The sequence below is a fragment of the Sylvia atricapilla genome, chromosome 3 (genome assembly GCF_009819655.1).
Source record: "Sylvia atricapilla isolate bSylAtr1 chromosome 3, bSylAtr1.pri, whole genome shotgun sequence".
NCBI classification, from domain to species: Eukaryota; Metazoa; Chordata; class Aves; order Passeriformes; family Sylviidae; genus Sylvia; species Sylvia atricapilla.
Window position 1 is genome coordinate 108,951,702 of NC_089142.1, and position 22,307 is coordinate 108,974,008.

General features: G+C 38.4%; 1 protein-coding gene across 2 annotated transcripts in view; it reads left to right on the forward strand.

Moving 5' to 3' along the window:
- Positions 1 to 22,307, forward strand: part of LOC136359692 (ubiquitin carboxyl-terminal hydrolase 34) — a 111,809-nt gene that overhangs the window by 74,558 nt on the left and 14,944 nt on the right. For both annotated transcript variants that reach the window (XM_066316560.1, XM_066316561.1), the window contains exons 40-66: positions 340 to 395; positions 504 to 624; positions 1,787 to 1,970; positions 5,168 to 5,331; positions 6,310 to 6,375; positions 7,503 to 7,649; positions 7,738 to 7,794; positions 7,889 to 7,966; positions 8,637 to 8,731; positions 9,682 to 9,854; positions 10,185 to 10,338; positions 11,111 to 11,189; positions 12,038 to 12,091; positions 12,187 to 12,282; positions 13,199 to 13,263; positions 13,360 to 13,435; positions 13,532 to 13,579; positions 13,944 to 14,009; positions 15,145 to 15,225; positions 17,009 to 17,094; positions 18,182 to 18,350; positions 18,435 to 18,509; positions 19,050 to 19,201; positions 19,603 to 19,651; positions 19,743 to 19,847; positions 19,968 to 20,012; positions 21,023 to 21,127. In XM_066316560.1, the coding sequence (XP_066172657.1) occupies positions 340 to 395; positions 504 to 624; positions 1,787 to 1,970; positions 5,168 to 5,331; positions 6,310 to 6,375; positions 7,503 to 7,649; positions 7,738 to 7,794; positions 7,889 to 7,966; positions 8,637 to 8,731; positions 9,682 to 9,854; positions 10,185 to 10,338; positions 11,111 to 11,189; positions 12,038 to 12,091; positions 12,187 to 12,282; positions 13,199 to 13,263; positions 13,360 to 13,435; positions 13,532 to 13,579; positions 13,944 to 14,009; positions 15,145 to 15,225; positions 17,009 to 17,094; positions 18,182 to 18,350; positions 18,435 to 18,509; positions 19,050 to 19,201; positions 19,603 to 19,651; positions 19,743 to 19,847; positions 19,968 to 20,012; positions 21,023 to 21,127 (2,646 nt within the window). The remainder of the gene's footprint in view (positions 1 to 339; positions 396 to 503; positions 625 to 1,786; positions 1,971 to 5,167; positions 5,332 to 6,309; positions 6,376 to 7,502; positions 7,650 to 7,737; positions 7,795 to 7,888; positions 7,967 to 8,636; positions 8,732 to 9,681; positions 9,855 to 10,184; positions 10,339 to 11,110; positions 11,190 to 12,037; positions 12,092 to 12,186; positions 12,283 to 13,198; positions 13,264 to 13,359; positions 13,436 to 13,531; positions 13,580 to 13,943; positions 14,010 to 15,144; positions 15,226 to 17,008; positions 17,095 to 18,181; positions 18,351 to 18,434; positions 18,510 to 19,049; positions 19,202 to 19,602; positions 19,652 to 19,742; positions 19,848 to 19,967; positions 20,013 to 21,022; positions 21,128 to 22,307) is intronic.

The window sequence follows — 22,307 nt, forward strand, 5'->3', positions numbered from 1 at the left end:
GTGATGTCTGTGCAGGGTCAGGAAAGGGGGGTTGTTATAACACACAAAGAAGGTGAACTTAGATGAAGGTCACAGATGTGGGAATACTCTAATTATCTGTGGGATTCATTGTTGATAATTCCAGTGTCTTCCAAGGAGGAGCTAATCAAGTATTTAATTAAAGCTGAAAGAGTTAAATTCAGTTAACAGCCACTTAGCATAAGTTGGATAACTTTCCTTAGAGCACGCTTGAAAATGAGTTCTAATTATCTGTTTATTTGTGTGCCATAATAAAATTTCCTCCAGAAGGAGTCCATAATTATTTCCCATTTGTAATCCATTTCCTTTGTTTTGACTCAGACAACCCTGCTCGATTTAGATGCACTGGCCAGACACCTTGCTGACTGCATTCGGAGGTGAGCTTTGCCCACAGGAATTTATTTCCCCTGGAATTTGCACTGTGTTTATTGTCAGTGGGGCAGAGCTGTGACATTCCTTCTCTCCCTGTGTGTGTGCACATCCAGCAGAGAAATCCTTGACCATCAGGATGGGAACGTGGAGGATGATGGGCTCACAGGACTGCTTCGCCTTGCCACGAGCGTCATTAAGCACAAACCACCCTTCAAATTTTCTCGGGAAGGCCAGGTGAGGAGGGCACTGCAAGAGCCCTGAGAGATCAGAACAGGACCTTCTTAACCACATTTTGATTGCAGGGCTGAGTGCATGAAAGTGTGACATATTCTAGCCTTAGGATGATGGACAAACCCACACACATTCCTTTATTAACAAGTAGCCCATACAGTTCTTCCCCTTCCTGTGTAATTCCAGGATAGAATTCTTTCATCCCTGAAGTTTTATATATTTTCATTTATTACCTTTAAATGTTCTTACTATTGATCAGTAAGTGGTTTTAGTCCTTAACAGCAGCTGATTTTGACCAGATCCTGGGCAGTCTGACCTAAAAGCAGCATTTAAGGTCTGCACCTGTGCAGTGGGATATCTGTTACAAGATTATTACATTCGACCTCTGCTTGTAAGGTGGGAAAGTGGTGAGGCAAGGGACGTTGCTAAAAAACTTATATTATCCTTCAGAACTGCATAGTCTTAAAAAAAAAAAGCAAATAGTGTATAAAAACTGATTTAGACTGATGTTTTTTTCTGTAGACTCTACAGAACTTGTTATTGGGCCTTTTCAGCTGAAAAGTATGCCCTGGTGTCTAACGATGTTGTCTATATCTTGTGTGTTTATTCTGTTACCATAAAACAGCCCTGAAGGTAATTTGATTGTCCAATGTGACATTACTGACAGCATTTTAAAAGACTGCTTCTTGTTGTTCTACTGGATAAGTGTATTTCACTTACAAAGAGCTTGCAGATTAAATTAGAGTAAGAATTCAGTTTACAGAGTGCAGTGTGGAGGAGGATGTGGAAATTAAAACACAGGTATGCAAAGGTCAGATTTATGTAGCTTGGATGTATGGAAAGCTTAAGAAGAACTTGAGAAACTAGTCTTAAAAGTCACTGAAATTCCATGTCTAGTCTGTCAAGTTATCAGTCATAAAACCAAACCCTATTTTGTTATTCTTTTCCAATTGGCATGTTCCCTTTTAGACTGATACGGTTACAGTGCACTTAATGCAGTATAAGTTGTTGAAATTTGTGATTCAGAGCTTGTATTCAAGTCAGGAAGTTCTGCATGACAGAGGTCCAGAAAGTCTACAGAAGTTCCTAGAAAATTGTTAACATGGGATTTATCTTTCAAGAACACATTCAGGCTGCTAAATGTGCCAATTCAACTGTTTTCCAGGAGTTTCTGAGGGACATCTTCAATCTGCTGTTCTTGCTGCCTAGTCTGAAGGACAGACAGCAGCCTAAGTGCAAGTCCCACTCCTCCAGGGCTGCTGCTTACGACTTACTGGTGGAAATGGTGAAAGGCTCTGTGGAGAACTACAGGCTGCTGCACAACTGGGTGATGGCACAGCACATGCAGTGTAAGAACCTTAGGCACAGCCAGCTTTGGAGTGTTTCATGGCCTCTAACACTGCTCTGGGAATTCCAGTCTATAGCTCTGCTGCTTGTCCCCCATCACCTGGGGTACTGTCACACGAGTGTTGGCATCTTTTGCTCACCTACCAAATTAAATCCCATAATACTTTCTGTATCGTCTGTTCTTAAACGTGGGTTATTTAGAGTGTGTGATCCTGGAAAATTACATGTATACACAGGTAACATTGGATTTGTTCCATCCTCTGGTGCTGGATTTTAATTTCCCTTTTTCCTTTCTCACGTAAACTATGGAATATTTATACATAAACCAAAGTATGGAAAGCACATGGAGGTACTGGAATTGTGAGCAGCCCTGTCATGTTTTCTGACTCTGTGGTATCATTGTAGTTGACTTGACTGTACCCAGATATCTGCATAAAGCAGTTGTGCTGTGCCTCTTGGCTTCCATACTTCCTGCCTTTTGGAACCACAGTTCCTGTGTATAATATGGAAATTGCCACAATTTCAAGTTCATTAATATTTTATCTTTGATTTGCAAATCCTCATTATGCATTTTTAACTTGCTAGATTTCCTTTCACGTGCTTAGTTTAGATTTCTCATACCCGAGGTTCTGTAATTCTGTGGAATTGATTTTAGTGCCTTACAATTCAGCAAGCAAAAGAGAAATCTGATCATAATAATGCTCTGTGTTTTATTCTCATATACCTGGGGCCTTTCAAGGTCTCCTGTGCTCAGAAGAAATATCATGAAGAATATATTTTGTGAAAATATTGGCTATTTATATTTGCTATGAGCACATTATCTGCTGCTGAGGTTGTCTCTATCTCTCCAGGTGCAATCATTTATTTTTTGCAATCAGTGTTTTCCTCACTCCAAATCTCAGTAGTTCCTTGGTGTTGAAGTTTTCCGTAAGGTTGACCACAGTTGTTACTTTCTTCCAAACAGTCTTCTCTGGATTGTTTGTTCCATCCCAAGTTCTCCAGAGCCATCTGCTCTGTGCTCCTGCTCCATATCAAATATTTCTCACTTGCATGAATGTTAATTTTATTACAAGTGGCACACTGCTGCTGTCTGTGTGATGTGCACCCAACACAGGACTTCCTGGTACCTCGTTTGTTTAAGGGCTTGTTATTCCATTGATGTGATTCAGAGATTATTGAATCTGGGCTTTTCCACTTTGTTTTCCCTGTAATCTTACTAGTCTTCAAAAATCCTTGTCTTAGGCCTGCCCCTCCATCCTTCTTAGGAGAAACATTAAGGGACATATTAGAAATTGCCATCCTGTCTTTGGTTTTAATGTGTTTTCTTAACAGAGAGGGCTCCCAATTCAAATTCATTCAGGTTGATCTTACTGAAGAGTGGATTTAGGTATCTCCAGTTGATCATAAAATTTCTTGCAGTGTTTTGGAGTTTTGCTTCTTTAAGGACTGGTAAAACCCTTCAGTTCAAAGAGCAGGTACTTCACTTTCCAGCAAGTTTAAGATCATGTCTGTTGTTATGGATGGAGCAGGAGCATCATCAAAAGGTGGAGTATAGAGAAATGCACGGTCATTCTGAGAGGAAAAAAAAACCAGCTTTAGTTTGCTTAAAATAGAATGTGAACACTGCAAGTTTGGTTTCAAGTTTCCCCATCTCTTCCCGAGAAAAAGCTGGTTTCTATAACAACAGTGAGGAATGAAGAAGATAGACATCAACGAGCCTCCAGTTTGCCTTTCTGCTTAAGATCCATATGGAAGAAGGAAAAGTTTTATTGCACAAATGAAGTCAGTCACTTAAAAAATCCCAGGGTGGGGAACACAGGGTCATCCTGAGAAAGTCCTTGTCAAATTCCTGAATGCTCTTTGTCAGATGGAAGGAGGTGGAGGATCTCCCAGCTGCTCTGTGAAGTGCAGAGAAGTCAACTGATGGCTTTGCAGTTAGAGCTGGATGAGCCCTGAGCAGTGATAGGTGCGGAGTCCTTACACCAGAAAGGTGAATTAGGATGCTGTAATTCAGGGATTGCAGTTCAGGGGGGAATTTTGGATTACTCTGCCGTGCTAATGACCTTCTTTAAGAGGTGAAACTGGCAAGGGAGCTTTGTTTCAACTGGTTGACCAGCCCAGGTAACCCGAGGTCACGCCACTGAGATTTGTTCAAACAGGAGAATTAAACCTCTTTTCTTCTCTCCTTGGAGCTTCAGGGCTTACAGTTGTTTTGGTGCCAATGCCAAAAAGAAGATTACAGCTATTATTTATTGTGCAAAGGAACATCTTATGAGTCTGGTCTCTGAAGATGTGGGGGTGCCATATAGTTTCCTGAATTTCTGTCTAGTGGATTGAGAAGAATCCTTCATGAGTCTTTCATATGTGACAAAATAATTAAGAATTTACACTTTAAATCTTGAACCCCACATAGCTTTTATGGATTGAGAAGAATCCTTCATGAGTCTTTCATATGTGACAAAATAATTAAGAGTTTACAGTTTAAATCTTGAACCACACATAGCTTTTATGGATTGTAAAATAAATCTGGCCTATTTTGAGGGAATCTTTTTCCCTCTTTGTGTGAACATATACTTCAGCAGAGGTACTGAATTATTTGTGGAGCACGCTGTGTTTCCAGAGAATGAAATTTCTGAGGATGAAAAAAGCTGGATGCATTGCAGGGGTTTGTGTCCAACTTCTTGGATACCAAGGAAGATGGTCTAAGCTAGTTACCATCTTCCTGGCTGGCAGATAAGAGGAATTCTCCCATTCTTCTGATTTCTTGGCAGCCATATCAGAACAAGGCTCATGAAAGAGTCACTCAGCCCTGCCAAACGTGTCTGGTGCCTCCCTGTGTAAGAAATCCATCACTGCATGGTTTGAAATACGGAGAAATGGAAAGCTTAAAGGAAAAGAAAATGGCTTTTTCCATCTGATTCACTTGGGCTTTGGAGAGCACAGTGAGCCCCTTGCAGCCCAAAGTGGTGTGGCAGGAAGGCTGCTGCTCTATCCAAACATTTTAAAGATTTTCCTGAGGGATATGTAATCCATTTTCCTAAAGATCAGGCTCAGTCTGCCTCGTGCGTGTAAATGTACAGTGCAAAAGCAGATGACATTTTGTTAGCCTGAGCATCAAGCTTTTCGTTGTATTTCTATTTTTGCAAATTGCACTTTGGATTGACTGTTTTCCTGCCTGTGTGATTGCTGCTTTTCACAGCTTCCCATGCCCCCTACAAGTGGGATTATTGGCCACATGATGATGTTCGTGCTGAGTGCAGGTTTGTGGGGTTAACCAACCTTGGAGCCACGTGTTACCTGGCCTCCACTATTCAGCAGCTGTACATGATCCCAGAGGCCAGACAAGCCATTTTCACTGCAAAGGTGAGTGTGGAGCTTGGACAGAAGTTTACATTCAAGAATCAGTGTAAATATTGAAAAAATACAGGTTTACTTCCAAAGGTTACGTCTAGATAAAGAATATTTCTTCAGCATTTAGTCTGCTTTTTGTGTAGTTGTATTCTTTTGCTAGTGTCTGAAGAGATTCTTTTTCTTAAATGACGTGGTAGATTCTTAAGGTGGCACTGAAATAAAATGTTCTAAAAGTCTGTTGCTTTCAATTAGGTTGATTCAGGTTTGGGGTTATGTGAATTGTCTGTTGTTTCTTATCTGCCAGTTTGTCCTTTTGTTAACAAATATGTTGTATTAATGTTTATAAAGTCCCAAAGCACGTGTCTTGTGCCACCAGAAGTGTAACAGGTCCTGTAAATTATCATACCTTGCTCAGCTTCCTGAAATGCAATATTATCACTTTTATCTCTTTATTATAAGAGAGAAAGTATCCTTTTGGTCCCTGACATAATCAGAATGTGTGAAGCACCCTAAATGACCTCATCATTTTCTCTTTCTGTTTATTGCTGGTTCTTGTCACGTTACAAGTGATTTGCCATTTATAAATGCAAAAAAAAAAGCTAAATAAGAGAAGCTGCTGGTCTGCACAGGAAATACATTATGGAGAGAGCTGTTCCAAGCCCTCACAACTTCTGTGAATGAAAACAAAGAATTATTCCAAAACTACTGATACTTTGTAATCCTTTCCCAAAAGCTCCCAGCTGCAATAAGTTTTTAGAAAGTAATTTTTTTTTTCTCAGGTTTATTGTTGACATGCAAAAAAAAGTGTAAAATAAGTATGAAAATTCTAAATCTGAGATAATAGACTGGGTGTTTGTGTATGCAATCATATTTCTAATGGTCTGTAACAAAGCAATTTGGTTTTTATTTGAATGTTACTTCTTTTTAATGTATGTTTCTGGAAAGTAATAAGCAAAAAAGATCAAGTCTCCTATTATTAATTTCTGTTAGTATTCAGAAGATATGAAACACAAGACCACTCTGCTGGAACTCCAGAAGATGTTTACATACCTAATGGTAGGTGTGGCAGGGTATTTTAGGAAGTATCCTTTAGAAAGTATCCTAAAAGTGTTTTAGAGGTTCTTTGTGCATAGTTCAGGTGAGTCAATGAATTACAGAGGGGTTGGGGAGGTGGAATTTCCTTTGGTGATAGAAGACAATACATTCTATTTATTCATTGCATTTTCCTTGTTCCAGTATTTAAAGAATAATCCATTGGAATACAGCAAAATTTGGGGATTCCAGAACCAAACAAAATTAAAGCAGTTCCCAGGTGTTCACTGTTAGAACTGTTAGAACACTGAAACAATTCTGAAATAATGAAAAAAACCTGAGGATGGTCGAGTGTCTTGACACTGGTTTTGTTTAAGAAATTCACAATCCCTTTGAAGATAAATGGGGAAAAGAATCTTGACTTGTAATGCCTCCCATGAATTAGAGAAATTATTAAATTAGGTGTTTACACAAGCAGAAAATAATATAGGAACAGGAAATCATACCAAGACTTAGAATTATTTAAATCTTGAAGAAAGACTTTATTCTAGAAAAGGCAATAGATACAGGAGGAACTGTCTTGCTCTAAGTCCTTAAAAGAGAGCAGAGTAACTAAGTGCAGCATTCCCAGAGTGCAAGGCACTGGAACGGGGATATATTCTAAAGAATTGCTTTATACTGCAAATTCTTTTCTCTGGCTAAACACATCCTGCTGAAAACTAGATTAAACATAGAGGAGTCTGAATGAGAATTGAGCACTTGGCAAGATTTAAGTCAGCAGTGTCCAGAAATACATAATTACAAGCTGATGTTCTCACGTTTTATTTTATGTCTGAGCAGATATGCAGAAGATATTTTATTTTAATGCTTCATTTTATTAAGTATTTACTAAGCATTTCAATACTTCTTTACTAATGATATTTTACTCACTGGTATCATAATAATGGTTTAACAATTAGTTAAAAACTTCTTTGCATCTCAGCAGAAACATTTATTCATTTAAGAAACTATGCTGCCTAATAAACATATTGTATGTAAAAGATGTCTTTTTTAAAACACGTGTTCGTATATGTGTGTTTGGTACATCTGTGTAACTTGAAAACAAAAGGATTTGTGTTGATTTGGTTTTGTTTGGTATCTTTTATCCAAAGGAAAGTGAATGTAAGGCCTACAACCCAAGGCCTTTCTGTAAAACCTACACCATGGATAAGCAGCCCTTGAACACTGGAGAGCAGAAAGACATGACTGAGTTCTTCACTGACCTAATAACAAAAATAGAGGAGATGTCTCCAGAATTGGTGAGTTACGAAGAGGGAGCAAAAGGGAGCTTGAAAACTTAGGGGTTTGCTCAAATTTCCTTGACAGTATTCATTCATTCATTCACAGAAAAACACAGTGAAAAGTTTGTTTGGAGGTGTTATCACAAACAACGTCGTTTCTTTGGTAAGTGTTCATTGTCTTTTAAAGACAATTTTTTTCTAACGTCTCAAAAAAGTTTTTTGTTTCATTGCTTTTTCTCTTGCATTTATTTATTCAGGACTGTGAGCACGTGAGTCAGACAGCTGAGGAGTTCTACACAGTGAGGTGCCAGGTGGCAGATATGAAGAATATTTATGTAAGTAATGCCAGGCTGGGATGAGTCTCAGAGGCCTCTCTTACAAAGGACATGAAGCACTTGAAGGTGTCACTGCTCTTTATCTGCATTCTTAATTTGGGGTGGTTTTAGGTTGGTATTATGAGGTAATATAGTTTCAGTGCTGTGTGCTGTCAGCTGGAGCCAGCAGTAGTCACTGACTATTGTTTTACAGTCAATCATCACTATTTATTCATTTTAAACATGCTGTGGTCATTTTGTATAAGATGGGAAATGTCAAAAGATTGAACATTTATAGGTACTGCTGCTTAGGACATTCATTTAAAGCTTACCCCAGCGTAATTCTGTTTTCAAGCTTTTTAAACAACCATTAATTCCCACACTTGAAATTTGAATTTAAAGGATTTGAATTCTTTGAGACAGCTCAGAATATTGAGTATCATTTTTATATGTTGATTCCTTAATTCTCTGTATAGGTTAGGAACTGGCTTTTCTGTCAAGCTCTTCTCTTAGTTTAGATGTGTGCTCCTCTCTTAGGTGGGAAAAATGTTGGCACTTTACTTTCATAACTTATGGAAATGTAATTAAACTCAAAGATTGAAAGGGAGGGATTTAGAAAGCAGGCCATGTAAGCACAAGATATAAACATCCAAGAAAAATGTCAACTCCTTTTTTTGTCTGTTCCATGTAGGAATCCCTTGATGAAGTAACCATTAAAGATACTTTGGAAGGTGACAACATGTACACGTGTTCTCACTGTGGGAAGAAAGTGCGGGCTGAAAAAAGGTGGGCTAAGAGAAATAAATATTCTAAATGTTCTTTTTAGTAAATCACTGAAATTCCCTTTGGAGTAACAGTAATCCTTGAGATGGACCAGGAGTGCTCTTTTATTCAGTTTATACCATGGAGGCCTGTAAGGATATATGGTCCCTGTGCAAATCAGAAATGAGGAAATAAAATTCCCAATACAAGGAATCTCAAGTATCTTAGCAAAAAACACAGGAAAATGCATTCATGACCTTTTTAAATTAAAAAATCCTAGAAATTAGTACCTTTTGAAACATTAGTCCTGGGTTTAAAATACTACATGCTTTCAAAGATTGGTTGGTTACTTATTATGCAGAATAACTACGTGGGTTTCATGTCACCCTGAATTTCTGAATTAAAATCTGTAGCTTTAAAAATGTTTCCATGTTTTCCAAAGTCTGCTTCTAAAGAGAAAATGAATTAAAATTTTATGTTTCCTTGGTATTGCAGCTAAGAAATTTCTTTGTTAAGAGTTGGAAAACCTTGTTGTTTTAATTGACAGGGGTGAGAGAGTAGCTTACTTGGAGATCATTATTGCAGATTTTATGAGATTTAATGCAGGAGATGTTCTGCCTTGAAATTTGTCTTTTGGAAGGTGGTAACTCCCTGCAGTGAGGGGATTTGTGTTGTTGAATTCATTCATGGCTTATTTTATGATAGTATTTTAGAAAACTGGTTCCTGCCATATGAGTAGATTTGCTGTTTCTTCCAAGATACAATGACAGCCTAAATAGAATTGTTTTATGGGCTAAATTTGACCTGCTGCTGACAGTCAGTCTGCTCTGGGGCACTGTAAGAGCTGAATTTTATATTTATGTCTTAGCAACAGATCTCCAGTGTCACACTTGAAATAAATGTTTAAAATCTCTGTGAAAATACAATTCACCCTTCCAAGCTTTTGTAAATCGTGTTTATTTGTGATCCTTCAGGGCATGTTTTAAGAAACTACCTCGTATCTTAAGCTTCAACACCATGAGATACACATTTAATATGGTGACCATGATGAAGGAGAAAGTCAATACCCATTTTTCATTCCCTTTACGTTTGGATATGACACCCTACACTGAAGATTTCCTCATGGGAAAAAACGACAGGAAAGAAGGTTTGCTCATAACATGGATTCAGCAGGCTTTGGCACTCTGTCTGTGTATTCACTGTGTATTTATCTGTGTATTCACTTCCTGTATACAGAACAGAGGCAAATAATATCAAACATAGCTTCAATCGACCTAAATTCCCAAAGTCACACACTGTATTTCACATGAGATGCATGGCCAGGTTTTGGTTTCAAATACTGTTTAATTTGAATTAATCTTACAGTTGTTTGTAAAGTATGAGAGGTGTTGCAAATAGTTACATAGAGTTTGTTGCTAATGTTGAATTTTGGGTGTTGAGTAAATCACTGATTAAATATGGTCTTGAATTCTTTCAGGTTTTAAGGAAGATGGTGGATATCTGAAGGAAACTGAGAGTTATGAATATGACCTGATTGGTGTGACAGTTCACACAGGAACAGCAGATGGGGGGCATTACTACAGTTTTATCAGGGACATTGTCAATCCTCATGCTTATAAAAACAACAAGTGGTGAGTTATGTCATTGATACTTCCATATTTTTAATAACTAAAGCTTGTTGGCTTTGTTAAATGCACTTATGTAGGGGATACATCTTCGGGGTTCCTCTGGAAGGCGCAGGATGTTGGAATGTCATAGTTGTGAATTCACTGGCCTAGAGATCAGGAGCCAGGAGAGTTGTGTGATCCCTGAGGAGACACAGGGCTGGCAGGGAATGCTGTGCTGGCCCACCACAGCCAAGGCTTGCTTCCCCATGGGACTAGGTTTGGATTATTTCAGTACAAAACATTTCCCAGATTGTCCTTCCTGAAATCTGCTGGGTACCTTGGATGAGGATCCAGCTGCGTTTCTGGATGCAGAATTTGGGAAAGGAAGGGACATGGGCATGGCAAGGAGGAGGGAGGGTCCTTCTAGGAGACAGAAGAAAGCAGGGAACAGGGAAAAAGCCTGATATTTTTGGATGTGGTTTCTCCATTTGTCACGAGCCCTGGGACAGGAGAGGAGGTTTCCTCTATTCTTTCTTCTCTAGAGTAGCCAGAGCATTTCTGAAACACGACCAGCTCATGGCCTGATCCCTGCTCCAGTGGGGATCCACAGCACTGCCTCCCTGCTTCCTGTTATCAGAAGGAAGTCACTTTGGGACCAGATTTGGGATCTAAACAAGACATTGGGAATTAATAACAGGAATATTTCACTCTGAGGAATCACTGGAAGTGTTCCTTAGGCTTTATTTGGCCCTAGAGATGGGCAGCAGTTGTTTCAGAGCTCCTTCCTGCCTTGCAGGTACCTTTTCAATGATGCTGAGGTTAAACCCTTCGATTCTGCCCAGCTCGCTTCTGAGTGTTTTGGTGGAGAAATGACTGTAAGTTGTGACCTGAATTTTTGTCATGTTCAACTCTTCCAGCATCTGTTACAACCCAGGTCTTTGTGTGAGGTTTTAAAAGGAAGCTGTCAGAAGTATAGTACAGGTATTCCTAATGAAGCAAAGTTAATTAGTGAAGTGTCTCTCCAAAAACGAGGTATTTACTAGATCTGGTTTTTATTATACCATTTATTCAGGTACAAAAAAGTGAGTCTGAGGCTAATTTAGGAATCCTTGCTTGGGGTGGCTGCTTAGCTCAGATCATTGATGAAGGAATAATTACTTCAAGCTGAGATGTATTCTGGGGGGAAAAAAGGGCATTTTGATCTTTGTCTGTGCTTTGTGTCGCTGCCTGTGCCATCAGTTGGAATATTTTTACACATTATTACAGCAAACAACACTCAAAACATTCCCAGGTTGTGCCTGAATTGATTATTCTTTATAGCTGTGTACATGATACAAAGCACATTGTAGATAACACAGTATCTTACTAAAGCAGTCCTGTGCATAAGACAACTTCCCTTGTCTGGGAAAGACAATATGCTGAAATAAATCCAAAAAATTCCTTTGTTTGGCACATGGATAAAATACCTTTAGGTGCCTCTAAAGAAGGTGTCAGTGAGATAGATGAGCCAGGAAATTGCTTGGGATGGAGGCAGAGTATTGCATAGTAGCTTTGAAAATTCAGAAGAGGAAGAAAAGAAACAAGACTGCTTTGAGCAAAAACTGAATTGTCAGGAACCCTCATAAATGTCATTAAATAAATGTACAAGTGAACTAGTCACAAAGTGATAGAAACTGAAGCATTGAAAAGCTTGTAATTAATAATTTTGCTTTCTTCTTGACAGACAAAAACTTATGATTCTGTTACTGATAAATTTATGGACTTCTCCTTTGAAAAGGTATTTCTATTCCAAACCCTTGTTCTGTGTTTATGTTTCTGATTTCATGATTTCTCTCTCAAAGCAAAAATTATACAGATGTTCTTTTCTCCAAGACACACAGTGCTTACATGCTGTTTTATAAACGGATGGAGCCAGAGGAGGAAAATGGCAAAGACTACAAATTTGATGTTTCATCAGAATTGCTGGAGGTACAAGTTGCTTTGTTTTAACAGCAATTTTCAGACACTCTAGGAGGCCCTAAATACATCAGAAATCTGAATAAACATAGGAAAGCCAAAATAATTTAAATCACTGAGGTGACAGTCCTTTCATTTCACTGTCTTCCTTAGGAGATTGTCGTGGGGTAGGAAGGGAATTAGGATTTACATTTTACATGAATTTTAGATGTTTTCTCATTCTGTCCTGTTTATGGGATAAATCCCTTTTTACTACCTGGAAAATCTAATGTCCCTGCTCCCTGTGGCCAGAAGTGTTGCTTCAGCATCTGCCACATTTTAGGTTCTTCATTTAAAATGTCTCTTCATTCCTAGCCAGAAAATCAGATCATGCTTTTATTCTTCTTGGTCTTAAAAATATTAATTGACTTTATCAGAGTTAAATGTTTAAACCTTATTGCTGTGAAAATCACAATGAATTGATGTGATCAAAAACATCACTTTAGAGAGAGGAACAGGGGATGTGGCATGAAATCCTGTTCTGATTGAATGATAGAGATTCAAATCTTATTCTTTAGGAATTTATCACAAGTTCTCAGAGCTCATCAAGCTTTGGGTTAGACTTCAGCTGTGATTCTTTCTAAACTTGTTCTCAAAATTTTAGCCCAAAACTCTGAGTGGTGAAGTTGTAAAAACGAGGCCACAGAAAGAGGAAAGGATTTGAAGCTCTGTTCTGCAGTCCCATGGCAAAACCAATTACTGGCTATAGGATGAGCAAAACAGCTTTGAGCCAATTCTTTAAACTAAAGAAAGTGCTTTCAGAAATAATTTTTCATACAGAAAAATGTTGGGGTTTTTAGCCTTGGAATCATTTAAATATTTTTAAAATCTTGCTTAAGTAGTGAAATAAACTGCTTTCTTGTATCTGATGGTAGCATTTTTTCTTCAGTGGATATGGCATGATAACATGCAGTTCCTTCAAGACAAGAACATTTTTGAACATACATATTTTGGGTAAGTTGTTCTTTAAAAATGTAATATTAATGCTTCTTTTCTTCTTGCAGATTATCATTATTTATTTTAATTAACAAATAAAATTACTGACTCTAGGTTTATGTGGCAGTTGTGTAGTAGCATCCCAAGTACACTACCAGATCCCAAAGCGGTTTCTCTGATGACAGCAAAGGTAAGGGTTTTCAAAGAATCCCATCTTCTGTTAACTCTTTCCTTGTTGACATTTTAATTCATGCATTCTAAATTAATGGTGCCTTTTTTTTTCCAGTTAAGCACTTCCTTTGTACTAGAGACATTTATTCATTCAAAGGAAAAGGTACTCGATTTACTTGTAAATTCTCCTTAAGTAGCTGCATGAACCTAGTGAAAAGCAGATCTGTACTTTGCATTTTAAAAGCGGGATTTTGAGCTGTAAAATTGCCATTTATGATGCAAAGTTAATGTTTAGAGTGTCATTGAGCACATTTATAGTGAGCACTGCCCAATGGAATATAATGTGTATGTAAAAATGTATGGACTGGTATTTATCTGTTGGTGCAACGTATTATTAATTCATAAAATATTGTTTATAATTATATTCTTAAGATTCGGTGCTTTACTGAACCCTTTAGAAATGTTAAAAGACTATGCTGGGATTCATTATTTGAAGTTACAGGGTTTTTCTGTATTTCTTTTCACAGCCTACAATGCTTCAGTGGATTGAACTGTTAACAAAACAGTTTAATAACAGTCAGGCAGCTTGTGAAGTAAGTGACTTAGGAACTCAGCAAAGTACAAACCAACTTTCTATATATTGTTTAACTTTCCTGGAGGTTCGTATCCCTGGAATATTTTGGACTATCAACTACTGTATTTGGTATATTTGTGCTGTGTGAGATGAAATTCATCCTTTTTGATTGCTGCAGATCCTGGGGAATGACTTTTGTGTTTTCAGAAACCTATGTTGAGACCACAGGCTAAAATCATTTTGTCACTGGAGTAAGAACCAGTGTCACAAACTCTTGATTTGATCAAATTATTATGTAATTATTTGTGTAATGAAGATGTGCTTAAATTAACTCACACAAGAGGCATGGAAAGATAGAGAATTCAGAGTGGTCTCGTTGAAAGCAAATTTGAGATAGTGAAGAAAAGTTTGAGAGTATTTCTGTGATAATTTAAATGTGTCCTGAAAGAAATGAAATCCATTATTCTTTTATAAATTGATTTTAGGTTGATAAATTATGTGACATTCAGTGTTTGGGTGTGCAGTTGTCTCAGTGGAGTCCTAAGATGTTTGAGTAGAGACATTTAATATAGTAGGAATACTCAGGAACAATTAAAATAAAAGTAAGAACATTGATTCTTTATTTTAAACTGTCTTTCCTTGTGACTCAGACAAAATTTTGAGCTGTGTTATTTGCTGAATCTGACTCTGAATGAGTCATCCTCTATTAGTTTTATACTTTTTGGGTCTCAGGAGGCCATGAGGCTTTTCCTTGTGTTAAAATGCAAAAGGGATCTAACTTGAGAAGCTCTTTAATCCTATCACCCTTCTACAAAACTCTTCAGGTTATGTATGCCTTATTGTAAGCATAGTTTTATGCTGTTGACATCACTTTGCAGAATAAATGTGTTCTTCCCAATAATTTTCTAATGGCATGCACAGCACAGGGATAAGAGGATACCAGACATAAATTTATATTGCTGTTTATTGCTATTGATGTTTATTTCTTTATTCCTTCGTGCACAGAAGACTTTTAGATTTCCCTTGGATTAAAACTTGCCTATTCCTTAATAATAGTAACATCGATTTCTCTTCAGACTTTATTATCATGCAAAAAAGAAGAGTGGACTAGAGCAAGTGTGGAACAAAACTAACACAGTATGTATCTTCTGCAGTGGTTTTTGGATCGTATGGCTGATGATGATTGGTGGCCAATGCAGATTCTAATAAAGTGTCCCAATCAGATTGTGAGGCAGGTAAGAAAAAAAAGTTCCTTTCCAGGTCAGGTGACTGCTTGACCTGTGGCCAGAAACAGACAATTATGGTGGCTGTGATTCTGACAGTTTTATTGAAGGCCTCTAATTGTCTGATTCTTCTCCATTCTTGCAAACGATTTAGGGAAGGTATTTGACCATGGGAGTGTTACTATTTGAAAGAACCCCAGCACTGCGGTACAGTAAGGATCATGAAATCACATTAGATGCAAATTAAGGTTTCTGTGACTCCCCCATGACCTCTGCAAATCTGAACACTTTGTATAAAGAAATCGGGATTTTTCTGAATAAATTCAACAGTAGTACATCAAGCTCTACATTCAGAAAACAGACAAACAAAAAACCCCAAAGTGTTTATGTTTAGTACTCTTCAAAGCTCCAGTTTGAAACTTGTGTAGTAAATTTTTATGGGTAGAGGTAATTTTACAATATTATGCCACAGAGCTTTGGTAATACCCATTTTGGGAAATACTTTTTAAAAAGCCCTCTATATTAGTATGATTTGGACATTCACAAATCCAACTATTAATAGTGTCACTTACAAGTGTACTTTCTGGGCAAGTTGTTGAGGTATGAACTTTACGGTTATTCTATCTCACATGAATTCTTCAGTTGGATTTCTGGTTATTAAAGTGATATTTCCATGTAGACCCATACATAATTTTTGTATGCAATGGATCACTAAAAGAATGTATTTCATGGCAAACTCTGTGCAGGGTCTTAGGCAAGGTCTTATCCTCATGAATGCTTTAAATTTTCACATGAATTCCTATGAGCCAGCAGCAAAATGAAAAAACATCTTGCCAAAAATACCAAAATGTTTCAGAAAATAGAGATAGAAGAAAAAAAAATAAGAGTCATGTTTTGGTGCACACCAATATTAAAAGCTGGGTTTAGGGTTCCTCCATGAGATCTGTTCATAACAAGCAGGTTTGACTCTTCTGTTAAAATACAATCTCAGTTTTGCCTTTTAAACTTCAAACCTGTGAAAAGCTGCCAGTGGGACTTGGAGACAGACTATTCTTTGCTTAGGAATGACATATTGACCTTATTGTAAAGGACTGGAAGTGTGGAGTTCATTGACTGTAGGCGAATCCGCGGACGGCTGGGACAAGGAATTCTGCTGACCTGTACATTCTAGAACATGTGGGTTTATTGCCAGGGCCGTGGGTAAAAAGGGCCTTGCCTTCAGCCACCAGCCTGGGCTGGAGGGGAGTCCCAAAGAGAGAGGGAGAGAGAACAGCAGGGGGAGAGCTGAGAGAGAAGGGAGAGAGAGCAAAGGGCAGGGGGAGAGAGCAGGAGAGAGCAGGAGCAGGGGGAAGAGGAAGGAGAAGAGAGTGAGGTCCTTGTTACAATACATTATATCTCCTTTTGTGATGAATATTTTAATTTACAGTGACCAACCAACACAAGACACAAAATCCTATAGAATTTACATACAGCCTATAAGAATTACTACATTACCATACTGTGTTATATTTTAAACTCTAAAAACTACTCTTTAAACTTCTGTTTTGCTACATTGACCTTTGGATCCCTCAGCCAGCAGAAAGGGATTGTTCAATCCAAAGGGATTCTCCTTCAGCTCCCTAGGCCATTGTTTTCAGGTTCTATAGTAACTAAGACTCAGTATCCTACAACTCAAAGTCAGCTTTCATTTCTATCCCCATTATAGGTTTCATATTTTCAGAATCTTTGCTAAGCAATTATATTTATAAGGTTTCCCTAATTCATCTTCCCCAACAATTCCCTTCTCCCTTTTCAGATGTTCCAGCGCTTGTGTATCCACGTGATCCAGAGGCTGAGGCCAGTCCATGCACACCTTTACCTGCAGCCAGGAATGGAAGACTGGTAAAATAAACCCCCTGCAAACTTCTCTTCATTCCATGCCTTGCTGCAGCTGCTTTTATTAATGAATCACTGAAAACAGTCATGTAAAGCTGAAATAGTGCTAAGTGTTTTTCATTATTCTGCCCAAACTGCTCTGATTCATTTAAAAATACCAGTAGGGTTGTAAAGGGCAGTGTCAAATAGTTTGAAACATTTGCTCCCTTAGAGTAGGTTTATAGCATGGTCTTTATTTTCACTGTCCCTTAGACACTGAATGTAAACCTCACTCCTTAGATTTGCAAATCCTACTGTGAATTGGATCTGGAGGCACAAATGTGGAAGTTTTTATCTGTACATCCAAGAAAAGAGTTTGGAGATCAGCGGTTAATCTTATAACTAAATCACAGGTTTTGTCAAAAATGAGGAAGAACCCTCTTGGATTCCCCTTTGCTCTGCTTTTTATCAAGAAAATTGTCACTTTATCTCCAGTTATGAAATACTTAAACTCTTTGATGTATGATGAGAAGAAAAAAGTGGGTTTTCTTCCACCTCTTGTGTTAAAGTTGTGCTTGTGATAATAGATGTTCCCCAGAGTGAAAATGGTAGAGTTAGTAATAATAACTATGCTGCCACATCAAAATTCAGAACATGAAGATACAATTTTCATGGCAGAAAGTAGAATTTAATTTGCTTTGGAAGCCTTGCTTGAGTCTGTGGCTTGGTTTTGTTCAGTGACAAGATGCAGCCTTGAGCAGATGCTCTCTGCCTTGCACGGGTGTGTTCAGGAGGGTGCCTTGGGTCCATAGCTATAATTGCATTCTCAGTAAATGCGACAAGCAAATCAAGAGGATGATTTTAAGTAGGAGATCCCCAATACTGTTGTTCTAAGACTTCCTGAGCAGCATCTTGGCTCAGATCACTTAATTTGACAAACCTTTCAGCATTTCGAGTGCCTGGTGCTCCCTTAGCTGGGGCCGTGTTCTCTGGGCTGTGGACAGGGGTGAGAGCAGGACAGAGCAGGGATTTTGGTGAATTGCTTTGTGTGGGCTGGCCGAGGAGGACTCTGTGCTGTGTGAAATCCCCACCGTGGCTGCTGTTGTTGCTGCAGCTCGGATGACATGGACGGGCCCGTGGAGGACATCGGGAGCCGCTCGTGCGTCACGCGCTTTGTGAAGACCCTGCTGTCCATCATGGAGCACGGCGTCAAGCCCCACAGCAAGCACCTCACCGAGTACTTTGCCTTCCTCTATGAGTTTGCCAAAATGGGAGAAGAGGAGGTGAGTAACAGCCCTGGGCTTGGGGAGCTGATAGTGTCCGTGCGCAAGTGTATTTTGGAGTAATTCCATCCGTGTATTTTTCAGAGCCAGTTCTTGCTCTCTCTGCAAGCCATATCCACCATGGTCCATTTCTACATGGGAACCAAAGGGCCTGAGAATGTAAGTCTGAGTGTTTCATGTAACAAGGGCTAATCTTTCCTGTTTTACATCTGTGATCATTACTGCTGTGTGTCTTGAATCATCGTCCGGCTTTTTTATTAAAATTGCTTCACTTCCACAATTTTTTTCAGTGTTCCAGTGAATATAATATTTTAAAAAATATGTTGAATTGACTATCATTGTTTAGTATAGAAATAGGCAGTGAGTAAAAGCAATTAAAGCTAATTGCTCTTGATACTACTGGTGACACTATTAGCAGTTGATTACTTACTCCTATTGTACAACTTAGGTTCTTAAATTTACCTGGTTTTTTTGCTAAATAGACTGTATCTTCAGCCAGCCTACCTCTTGCATTTGTAAATACAGTTTAGCTTATGCAAAGGGAACGTTTCAATGTGAAAATCAATTGATTAGATACTTACCTGTTGTGATTCATGCAAGTTGATGAAGTTGTTTGGGATAAAGGACAGAAGATATGCAAAGGCCCTTTGAAATGAGGGCTCAGAATGTCGACACTGAAGTTCTCTGTTTTCTCCTTAGCCCCAGGTTGAAGTGCTTTCTGAGGAAGAAGGGGAGGAAGAGGAGGAAGAGGAAGATATCCTTTCTTTAGCAGAAGAGAAATACAGGCCTGCTGCACTTGAAAAGATGATTGCCCTGATTGCTCTTCTGGTGGAACAGTCTCGCTCAGAAAGGCAAGAGCTTCTGATAAAATCAATCTAGAGCTCATGGTTCAGAAAGGACTCAGAGATTTTATGGGTTTGTCTGAGGGTTTTATTGTGGGGTTTTTTAACAGCATAAAGAAGCTTGTATATGAGCCTATTATATAATTAATAACTTAAAATGGGGTTGTTACTGTTGACCAAATGAAAGACTTGGGTTAAATACTTGAACACATTCAATTGCCCACATTTAGGGTTTTTTTTTTTTATCTCATTCAAATGAAGCTTTTTTTTTTTGTTCAGTTTTACATCAACACCTTTATTGTCTCTTGTATATTGTGATACTGAAGAATATGAACTAACACTTAGTCCTGAGTGTGTCCTTATCCATAATCGTGGTTGAAGTAAAATGATCATTTTCTTTTGTATTTTAGGCATTTGACCTTGTCACAAAACGACATGGCAGCACTGACAGGAGGAAAGGTAATTCAGTTCAAAGTGACTGTTTCAGCCTCCCAAACCCTCTCTGTTGGCTGGCTGTTGGCAGTGTACTGCATCTGCTTATTTGTTGCAGGGCTTCCCTTTTTTATTCCAACATATCCGTGATGGGATCAACATCAGGCAAACCTGTAACCTCATTTTCAGTTTGTGCCGCTACAACAATCGCCTGGCAGAGCACGTGAGTGCAGGGACCTGTGGTTACTGGACTCTCCTCCAGGAACTGTCAGGGGGGAATTGGTACTTTGTAAACTGAATAAACACACAGGTCTAAGTGAGTTTTGTCTGTTTTCTCTTCCAGATTGTGTCCATGCTGTTCACATCTATAGCAAAGCTGACTCCTGAGGTATGTAAACACACCACCTGTGCAGGAAATAATCTGGTTTTATATTTCCCTGGTTTAAATCACAGAAAGAATCCTTTGCTCAGCGAAACATTTGCATGGAAGATGATCTGGGGGAATTTTTGTGCCATTAAATGAAGTCTAACTGCACTGTTTGTGGAGTTTTGTAAAACAGGAATTTGCTGTGCCACTTAGGATGAAAGTTTTATTTAAATCAAGTAATATTTCTAGATCCTCCACCAGTATGAATTTCTTTTAAAAAGTTGATAACATTAAAATACTGTGTTGAAGAATAAGTGGAGATAATTACTTATTATCTGGCTGTTCAAGATTTGTGGCACTGTGCAGTTCTGTGCTGGCAAGCACATTTCTCATTCAGAGTAAATTCCTGCCCTGGTAATAACAGAAATACTGAGAGTTCCAAATGGATTCCAGATGCAAAATATGTAATTATAGTTGTAACCACTTTGTTGAAATGTTGTTAAAAGCTGGATGAGTCTTGGCAGTGTAAAACCTCAAAATGGGATGCTTTTGGGTAAACTTCTCCAGATCTGTATTCCATGTTATGTAAATACTTAAAATAATAATTTATCTGAGCCAGTGAAGTCTTCTGTAAATATAAACCAGGATAAATTGGTGAGTTCTTCAACAGTGGATATCTTGATTCTTTCCTTTTCCCAGAATAATGTCTGTATTTCCTCTAATACATCCATCCATCCATACATATATATATAAAAATAAAAAATATATATCATTTCCTATAACTTTTCCTTAGACTGATCCTGCCTCATATGATCTTCTTGCTTTCCACTGACTGCAACCAGTGGCTTAATTTATAGATATATATGGATTATGTACAGATCGAATAGTAAGGAATTAAAGTATTATAAATGCTCATGTCTGAAGTTCATAGGAATCTTACAGACATTGGGGTTTTTAAAAAAATACTCTTACAAATGTGGATGAAATGAAATAGATAAAAATTGGATACTTTTCCCTTTTCTGCATTACAGGCAGCCAATCCTTTTTTCAAATTGCTCACCATGCTCATGGAATTTGCTGGTGGACCTCCAGGAATGCCACCCTTTGCTTCTTACATTCTGCAGAGGATATGGGAGGTACAATATGTAAAATAAAACAGAAGCTAAATTGTCTTTCTCTTGTTGGTCCTTTTATGTCTCTTTTGCATTTTGTTGTCATCCTTCCTGCATCAGTCCATGATTTTTTTATTACCATTCCTCAATAGATATTAAAAAGTTGTGTTGTAATTTAATGTAGGGTTAATGACTCTTTCAGTTTAACTTCAAATTTTAGTTTAATGAGAAATTAATTGATTCATAAGAAGTGCCTAGAATGCTTTTTCTAGACAAATTCCACATCGTTTTCAAACTTAGCCTTTTGCAAGGCCTGTAAAATGTTTCAACACCCATCATTTGGTTGTGGGTTTTTTTGGCCTTTATTTTCAGATTCCTTGGCCATTGGTTTGACATTTTGGTTCTCTGTAAAATGTCCATTACCATTTTTAAGGCATAAAGTAGTGCTAAACTGAATCTGCTGGATAACTGCTGTGTGCAGCACCAGCCTTGGCTGTGTTTCTAAAATGAGAGAGAGACCTTTTAACCAAGTTGGCAGCAGGATGAATTCCTTGATCTGAGCCATAGATGAGCAATTAAAGCTTTCTCTTCACCTACCTACTCTCCAAGTTTCCAGTACAATTTCCTGTCTTCATTCCTGGCTGAGGACAGCAAGTCCAGTCTGGAGTCTGCTGAGGACCAGCTCATTCCCTTTAATTCCCTTTAATAAATGGGGCTGCAGCACTGTGGGCTAGGACAGGGATTGCTGTTCCAGAGGTTTCCTCCTGGTCAGGAGCAGCTGTAGCATCACAAGTATTGCCAGTGATGTGATGGATGAGCTGTAACTGCTGCATCTCAGGTAAAGGGAGTTCAAACAGCACATCTCAAGGGGCACAGTGACACCCAGCTGGTGACACAGGTCCAGGGATGCCAATTGTGCAGGCCAGGGTGTGAGACCCAGCAGTGAATGCGTGGACTTGGGGTATAGAATCTACTTTTACAGCCTCTGCAGCTTCTAGAAGTCATTAAAAACTGATTGAGCTCTGCAGACACTGAGAAATGATTGTCTCTCTTAGACATTCCCTCCAGCCATTCCCCAGGAAACCTGACAGAGCAATTTGTCATTTCTAAATAAAGGGAAGAGATTGTTCCTAAGGTGTATATTTTTAAAATGAGATTAAAATTTTATAAGCAGAGTTATGGTCGTGTCAGCTGCTCGTACTCT